Genomic DNA, 9,399 nt, shown 5'->3' on the forward strand with positions numbered 1-9,399 from the left:
CTTGTAGAAGCATGATCGCCTTTACTGGTCATATGGCTGTGTAACTAAATTCTGCTGTAAATAAAATGGGGAAGGTGTGGAATCTGGTGCATGTCAATAGAGTGTACAAAAATAAAAAGTTTTCTCACTCGTTGAATTTATTGTTTAAAAAAGAGTTAAAAGGAAAATATAATCCATGCTCCTTAAAAAACATGGAATTTCTAGAATATATGGTTGATGACACTTGGCCTTTTGTTTTCAAGACTCCAAATAACAATGAAAGTAGAAGTTAAAAAATATTGAAGTATCAAATTCCGAAATAAAAATCTGTGCAAGTGTTTTAGTTTATTCTCTACCAATCACATGTTGCCGCATGATCTTTTTTTCCTTGTTTTGTTCCTCATAAAGTATTGAAGTTTTTTTTTTTTTTTTTTTTTTTTTTTGAGAAACATGAAGTATGTAATACTTATTAGAACACACGAAGTTGATGGTGCATAAAATGGATGGAAAGTTTGAAACACTAAGACTGGGACGAGATTTTTATTAAAACTCCCTTGGATATTATGCTAACCTCCCTCATCAATTTTGTAAAAATTATAGAAGATCCAGCTATACCCAAAATTTTCTTATGGTCCACCCCAACATTACCAACTTCTTCGACTGTTTTTGTATATCAATGGGACCTTCCCCATATGATAATTTTAATGTGCCTAATTTCCCTTCTATTTGCAATCAGCACTTGTTGCTTTAGCTAATTGTCCACCTTTTCCAAGTATGATTTCTATGTTATGTATGGCTGTGCCGAATGGCATGTTGGTTTTAACCCATATCAAGATGTTCCATTAATGGCTAATAATTTTTAAAATAAGAAAATCATTATTTTCTAGATTGACTACTTTGCCCTTGCTTGTGTATGTGGTGTGTAACATCGCCTAATTCAAACACAAATCCTTCAAAAGTTTATTTACTTATTTATTTATTTGATAATTCGATAGTTGAGAGTAAGAGAATTTGAACCTTATACATCTCTATTGGAAATATCAGGAGGTGCCAAGTTAAGCTATAAAACTATTGGCAAATCTGTTGAAAGTTGGAACAAAAGAGTGTTAGACAAGAAAACCGGAGAAGAGGATCAAGAACATGAATGCAATGGTTGAAGGGCTTCGAAGGCATGATGGGGACAACGACAACATAAGAAGAGACAAAATTCCCTTTCTTTTATTCATATAATTTCTTATTTCCTATCCAACAACACCACCCCCCCCCCCCCCCCAAAAAAAAAAAAACCCCCCACCCCTCTCCGGCAGGGCGGTGCACACCAAAAAAACCTCTCCAATAGCCCAATCTTTTAGTTAGGGTTTAAACCCTAACAATGGTTGGCATCAAATTTGATTTGCAAGTTGTGGTTGAAAAGCCATATGTTACCCAACTAAAATAAAGTCCTTTAATATTTTCTCGATCCCAAACCGTTAAAATCCAAAAAAGAATCACAGTGTTAGGGGAAAAAAAAATCTAAAAACACAATAATCTCATTGCAATATGAATACAACCAACCACAAGAAAATTTCCGATATTTCTATTACTTATCTCTTCTGTTTTTATGCACAACTCATAGAGGCTTACTATATCACATGTTAAGTACCAAAACAGTATTTTTGGTGTCAGACCATTTTAATTACATAAAATCGGATCCTCTTCTGTATACTAAAGACCCGCGTTCCTTCTCAGAATGTCCAATGCCAGGGCCACAGAACGCCTCTATAGATGCATAAGGTATCCAAGTGCCACGCTGACAAGAGCAACCATACAGACATACAGTAGGGGGAAGCCCACTTGAGTTCGTTTCACACTGTTCTTCCTCAACATCTCCTGCATAGAAGCCTATTTGAAGTCTCTCAAAATGGAAAACAAACTTTGAAAAATGACCAGCAATCAACTAAGAGTAAAATTTTCAATTTAACATTTGGTGCTGCTCTTTTTAATTTTTATGCATCCCCAAGCATTAGAACAATGGCAAGGACATGAAAAGCGGCAAGAATCAAATGGAGGGAGCAAGAAGGAAATGAAGCTTAATAAAATTGCTGGTAAAAGAGGATAAAAAATGAGATGTGGATCAAGCAATATTGGCAAGCTTGAAGAACAAACACCAGAGGAACCAAAAGTAGTTCTCAAGATTAGTACTAAATTATATTAGTGGGGTATGAGGGTATTTCATAATTTTGATTGAATTTTAATAATTTCATGCCACATCCTGGGAAAGGTTATGGTAAAGCTATTATTTTAACTCTACGTAAAAAATTTAATGTAGGGGAGTCGTGGATAAGTAATTACATTTTCAAGGAGGGATTTCTTATGAAATTTCATCAGGTGAAACTCTCATATTTTAAAATAGGTTAATAACTATAAACTTAATCACCTTTTTATAGATTAAATGCTAATAGTAATTTTTAGCCAAAAACAGAAAAAAAGCTTGAAGTATTCAGTAAGATTTCTGTTTTTAGAGGGGCATGCACTGTAATTGCATAACCAACTTTCCACAGTATATAATGAATCAAATCAATAAATCATCTTTTTTCCCCATTTATATTAATTTACCTTTCCCTTCAAGTAATCACTGCATGAAAGGGAGGTGTAAGTAAAATGTAAACTCAAACCTACAATCATTGCTATTTGTGTTAGCTTATCTACTTGTCTCAACCATTTTTTCAGGCTCAAAAAGTTGGTGATGATAGAGAAATTGATACTGAACTTATAGCCTTTAAGTGAACAACATGATAGAAAAGGGTCCTGGAAAGTGTTACTCACCAATTCATGCTTTAGTCTATCCTTCTCTAGATTGGTCATGCGCCTCTCTTCTGTCAGCTTCATGATTGTAAATTCAGCCTGCCAAGAATCCCACAAATTTCCATTATTACATTCTTGGCTTCAAGGGCAAAATGCAAAAAGGTAGATTTCAGAGCAGTATAAAGAAATAGGAACTTCCGGTCAGTAAAGTTGAGGAACTCAATTTGGAATTGGACTATATAATAAAGGGTCGTGTTTCTAGCCCAAATTAGGTGCATATCGACACATGATTGACCTTTCCCACTCTTCATGGACTTGGCTAGAAAGTTGACAACCAATAGGATATAGCCATCTCCAGATAAGTTCGCTCTTGAAAAAGCATATTATTACTCATGGAACCCAGATAATTTCCCAAACAGTCCTTATAAAGAGACTTATCACACCAGAATTTCTACCTCCAAACATGTACTAGAAAACATGTAAGACCACAGTTCGAGGTTCCCTGCTATATGTTAAATCCACAATGAAAGAAACTGACCTCTCTTAGCGTTGAATCCATCACATTTAGCTTCAATTTCAAATCCTCAAAATCCTTGGCTAAATTCAGCTCAACATCATTCTTCTCCACTTTCAATTCCTCCACATTGTAAACAGGTCTAGAGTCCACAAAATCAACTGCTCTTAACTCATCCATATCCTCCGCAGTTTCAATCCCCTTAACATCCTCATCGACCTGGCACAACAAAAAGAATACATAATTTTTTGAGAGTCATCAGGCATGCTTCTTTTTATTTCCATTATAAGCAGGGGCAAACCAAATACTCTATGCTTCCAAGATCACATTTTCTACAAATATATAGATTAACCATAGAAAAATGCCAATATGGACATGAGCCATAGGGCATAGTACACAAATAACACAACTGTAAACAATGCTAAAAGACTATAGCTCAAACCAATAGCATATGTGTAATTACTCTCTGAGGTGGAGGTATGTTTTCAACTCCACTCCGTACTATGTCTTTTTGCATTGAAGCTTCACAAGATGGATCTTGCTTCAATACTCCATTAATTGGTAGCAGTATTGGGGAAGGAGGTGGAGCAGTTAGGATCACCCTAAGCTTCTTCTCTACAATGTATTTGCCACTATCTTTTGCAAACTGCCAAAAGAAGAAATTAGTTTACTAAATCAAGAGTAACCTAATTAGAAAGGTAACCATAAATCTTACCATGTCAGAAGTAATATCCTCCTCAGTTGACCCAAAGGGAATAACAGTGCTCTGAATCAGGAACTTGTCCTTGCATTGCATATCAGGTGGAGCTGCACGCTGAGCTTGCATGGTAACTGTATATACCAAAAAAGTGAAGAGTAAAAGATCTACTATAGTTGGTAGCAGATATTTGGGGATGGCATGAATTAATTTCTGATTTTATTTTCTAGTTCTGTTCAGTAGACGTTTTGTTGGAATTCTACTACTTTGTTCAAATTAGCTCTCTCTCAACATGTTTAACATGACGTTTCTAGGTATCACTTTTTAATAAACCAAAGCTGTTTAATTTCTGTTGTACAAAATGTTGCTCAAAAAACTGTGTTGCTTAAAGTAATGGCACATATGATGTAAGCAGTATATATAGAGAAAATGAGCCAACGACATAAACAGCAAAAAACTTTGCAGAAGGCAATATGTCAAAGCACATACTGAATCAGTAATAGAAAAGTAAAGGTGAAAATAAGTCAGGGCAAGGCAATATTGGGCATATACCTGTAAAATCACATGTCATTTTTGGCTTAATAACACCTGTATTTGGCCGCACACAATACTTCTTCGGAGATGTCGTTTTGACCTGCCAACAAAATTTTGTAAGTCTTATAGTTATCCACCTATCTACTCCATCAAACTAAAGTTTCCTCAATTGGGTATTCTTTTCACAATTATTGGAGTATCAATCATATCAGACTAAACGCTGGGGAAGTTTATCGATCATAATTTTTTACTATAAAGAGTTTTTTTTTTTTTTTTTTAAATTTTTTTTAGAGGCTTGGAAGTTTTGAAAACACAAAAATACTGCATGATCCACATGACTAATCTTAGTACCTTAAAAGCAACATACTGATCAGAGTTATTGCCCAGTCGAATCGAGCATGAACTTTGTTTCTTCACCTCAACTAGAGAGAGAGAGAGATAGAGAGCTTGTCAGTATCATAAGCCTTAAGATAAATACAAATCAACTTATAACAAAATCTATTTACATTATTTTTGTATTGAACAACGATCACAAGCATTGCTTCTGAAACCAATAGACAACTTAAGCCAATAATTTATTTATTTTTATTTTTTGAAGTACAACTTCAGCTAAGAATTAGTAAGAAAATGCAGGTCATGTAATATGAAGAGGATTTCTTTTCCATAAGAAGAGCAGCATGAACTGGTGCAAACAAAAAAACATGTATCAAGTTAAAAAAAGAAAAAGAAAAGTTCATTGGAGATTTAATTGAATGCCACCAACTCCAAAGGTCAATGTGAGTCCATCTTCAAAGTTTGACACAGCTTCTTTTTTTTAACTAATCATTCCCCACGGACATTCAAGGAGTAATCAGTCTTATGCAAACAAGGTATCATTTTCAATCTCCGTTTCGGAACTTACTAAGGTAGGAACCATAAGTGATCAACCTATGTGTGTTAAATATTACAAGCATGCCATATAGATTAATACATGAAACTATACAACCTTAATTTCCAGCTAGTTCATTATTGTTTCTTTTGACATGGGAAAATAACCACACAATTATTGATATGCAAGTCGTAGATTTTTGTAAGAGATACTTACATGTAAATTTGAGTTCCTGGGGTTGAATCTCCAAAATCTCCGTACTCATGACTCTAGATCACCATAAACCAACCAATTAAATCAATAAACAAAAATTGACAAACAAGCTTTAACATGAATCAGTAATAACATTTGACCATAATAATGCAGCAGATTCAAAACCCACTAAAGCACATTTGTAACTAAATGATCTATCTTTTAGGAGTAATTTATTGTACACACCTTGTATTCATGAGTCATGACCCTACTCCTTTTCTTTGAATAAATCTTTTTTTTTTTTTTTAAATACACAAAAATTCTCTAAAATCCTCTGATGTCAATAAAGAAAAACACACACATGCACGCACGGGCGCACACACACCTACACAAAACCAATTACTTAGAATCAAAAAAATTGAAATGTTGCCATTTCATGAAAACACTTAAAAATCAATCTTTCAACATTGAATTCTGCTTATTTTGATTCCATGTATGAATCCAAAAATAGCCTAAAATTGTTATTTAAAGGCGTGTTTGGACTTCCAATGTAGTTACACAAACAAGGCCGTTCAATTTTCGTATAAACCCCAAATACGCATTTGTAACTAACTAATCTCTCTTTGAGATCGTAATTTTCCTCCATTGTAAGTTTTTAGTAGGGATTTAACGTACACATCTTGTATTCATGACCCCACTCCTTTTCTTTGAATAAATCACATTTTCTCAGATGCCAATAAGAAAAAACACACGCCCGGGCGTGCACACACAAACAATTACTTAGGACCTGTTTGGACATTCCAAAATAAAATTGAAATGTTGCCAATTCATGAAAACACTTATTAGAATCAATCTTTCAACGTTGACTTCTGCTTATTTTGATTCCAGTTTAGTTATAAACAGCGAGACCATTTAATTTTCCATGTGAGTCCAAAAACAGCCTATTCAGTTATTTAAAGGCGTGTTTGGACTTTCAACGTAGTTACACAAACAAGGCCGTTCAATTTTCGTCTCAACCCCAAATACGCCCTTAACAAACTCTTTTCATTTCCTCTCTCTCACACACACACACACACAAAAATCTAGAACAAGAACAAGCACAAGCAGAGAGATTAAACAATCAAAGACTCTCAAAGTTGGTTATGAACACAGAGAAAAAAAAAACTTACTTGGAAGTGGACATGCCCTAAAATTTGGAAAATGTGGATCAGAGACGAAGAACACGCGAATTAAACTTACGAGACTAATCGCAGTAGAAACAGTAAGAGTTACAGAGAGGTTTTTGGATTGCGACGCTTTCGCTTTGAAATTGAAATTGGAACTGCACAGAAAGAGAGAGAGAGAGAGAGAGAGAAGTAGTGTTGAAATGTTTAGGGTTGGTGATCTGAAACGAGATTTGTGTAGAAAAAGCAAAGAGAGTAGTGAAGGCAAAGAAAGAAGGAAGAGAAGAGAAGAGGTGTTGGTTAGTGGTTAGTGGTTACTTGGTGTCTTTTTCTGAGCGAACCGATGTCTTTGTGTCTCTTCTTCTTCTCTTTCTTTTTCTTTCTTTCAATTTCAAACCAAACCCGCTTTCTCTACTAGTCGGCTTGGCTCATCAGCCACTCCAATTTAAAAGTTCTTTATTGTATTTTTATTAAGGAGATTATTATTATTATTTTTCAATCCTAATTGTTCACCCTCGTTTACAATGTCCCTCCAAAATTTAGAAATGTACAATTGAGTCATTGACCCTCCAATTTGAGAATGTTGTAAGTTGTACTTGTAACACTATTTTGTTGGTCTTAAGTTTAATAAAAAAAATATTTGCAAAGACGCGTGACTTTTACATGAGGTGGTACACCATGCATCTTCTACTTGTTTCCCAAGGAATTTTTTTTTTTTTCAAGGAAGAAATCTCAACTTAAAGAGCATAAAAAGACTATCATATCATAATAAATACCACACTGTCAATTTCAAGATTAAATTCAAGCCTTCTTTAAAAGCCAATATAAAGAATAATGACCTATTTGGAAGTTTAGAAAATGAGGGAGAATAGAGTAAAGGGAGGGAGAGTAATTCAATTACCTTATTTGGAAGTTTTTTAAGGAATGAAGGGGGAAGGGGAGATTTGGAGGGGTTTCAACTACCTCTAACCCCTCATTTTTAATTCCCCCAAATTGGAGAGATTTGGAGGGAGAGTAGAGTAAATAAATTATTGACCAAATGAATTTTCCAATTTACCATTTTTAAATTAACAAAATTACAAACCGGTTATATAAATAATCTTTGTTTGTTTCCTGAGAAAATTTAAGTGAATGAAAAAAAAATTGAATCTCACTATTTAGACGCCGCCAAGTCGTGGGTCGTCTGATCTACAAACAAATCACAAAGAAAACCAAAGAATGTTTGAGGCACAACGTTTGATGGATTTGCAAGACAATCCGAATTTCAGAGACCCAAAGTCATGGCTTTCAAGTGACAACAACAACAACAACATTAACTCGTCCCCGACTCACCTCCCGACGACTCACTCCTCACTCACTCCAACTCCAAGTGGCAATAATGTCGATCGCGTCCTCTTCAAAGACCTCGTCGAGATCGTCCCTCTCGTCCAGTCCCTCATTGTATTGCCTCTCTCTCTCTCTCTCTGATTCTCTTTATTCTTGTTTGTTTTCTGAGAATATTGGGATAGAAAGTCAACGGAACATTTTCAATCATTTATTTTTTTGCAGTTTCCTTAATTAGGTTTTGTAAAGTAGGGGTTTTCCTTTGATGGGTATTTGAAAGATGGAGAATTTGAACCCAAAAAAATGGAAATACGTTCATTTTTTAAGCAAAGGTTAATTATTGGTGTGTGTGGGTGTGGATTATTTGTTTATTTTTTATTTATGTATTAGTGGTATATATATGTTTTTTCCTTTTTTAGTTTTTGGGTATATACTTTATTTTGTTTTTTTTGTTTTTAATTTTATTTATGCTTCTCCAAAAAAAAAAAAATCACTGACATATTCTAAGATTTGGATGAATGATAATCAGGTTCAAGACTTTAAAAAACTGATAAATTAATCATAGACCAATGTTGCAAGTCCATTTTCAAATATGGATAAATTTGTCTATTTAAATCATTTCCTCTCCTCTCCATCCTAATTTTTAAAACATCCAAACAAGAGGAAGGACTAATTACTCAATTCCCCCAATATTGTCAATAAAATGATGTGACACTTTGTATATTATTAATCTAGTAAAATAAAATCTTAATTGTTAAATGAACTTTGCCCGTTTTCACTTAACTAAATTTCATGTTGCAAAATGAAAACAACCATGGACTTGAATGGTCAAAATGTACTTTATTCTTATTAAATTTAATAGATATAAAAATATTTATTTTGTATTAGGAATTCTAGATAAATTTAAATTGCTCTTTTTACTTATATTTCCTATTTTTATTTTATTTAAAAAAAATACACACATTTTAATTATTTAGTAGCATATATTTATAGAGTTATTGTTGGAAACTCAAAAATGACACTAAAACTTGGAAGTCCTCTTTCTAATAGTTCTTATGCTTTAAATTGAGTGAGATAAAAGAGAGGAGAGGAGAAGAGAAGGAAAGATAACCAAATGTACCATATTTTAATATAACTAGAGTGGAATGATTTTCCAATTTATATATCATGATTCATGCATAATCCACTATTAAATGTTAAAATTTTGATATACTTGAATTCATGACTTACTTTAGCCAACTTTTATTTGGTAAATTTAAGTTTAATCCAAAACTGGGACAAAAACAAAAATCATTTTGTAGAATTGAACATGTTTTGATTGTAATGTGATAAGGCTCACATTCAT

General features: G+C 33.7%; 1 protein-coding gene across 2 annotated transcripts; it reads right to left on the reverse strand.

Moving 5' to 3' along the window:
* Nucleotides 1–1,534: 1,534 nt before the first annotated feature.
* Nucleotides 1,535–7,095, reverse strand: LOC126689171 (vesicle-associated protein 2-2-like). Of its 2 annotated transcripts, none has more exons than XM_050384235.1 (9): nucleotides 6,738–7,095; nucleotides 5,593–5,645; nucleotides 4,860–4,930; nucleotides 4,527–4,608; nucleotides 3,993–4,108; nucleotides 3,741–3,923; nucleotides 3,302–3,496; nucleotides 2,785–2,862; nucleotides 1,535–1,860 (listed from the first exon to the last, which is right to left on the reverse strand). In XM_050384235.1, the coding sequence occupies exons 1-9, from the start codon at nucleotides 6,749–6,751 to the stop codon at nucleotides 1,738–1,740; spliced, it is 915 nt and encodes a 304-aa protein (XP_050240192.1). In that variant the 5' UTR covers nucleotides 6,752–7,095; the 3' UTR covers nucleotides 1,535–1,737. The 2 variants fall into 2 exon arrangements, with proteins under 2 accessions (XP_050240192.1, XP_050240194.1); XM_050384237.1 differs by having other exon boundaries at nucleotides 1,535–1,848; nucleotides 6,738–7,091.
* Nucleotides 7,096–9,399: the final 2,304 nt, after the last annotated feature.

This window comes from Quercus robur, chromosome 6 (assembly GCF_932294415.1).
Source record: "Quercus robur chromosome 6, dhQueRobu3.1, whole genome shotgun sequence".
NCBI lineage: Eukaryota > Viridiplantae > Streptophyta > Magnoliopsida > Fagales > Fagaceae > Quercus > Quercus robur.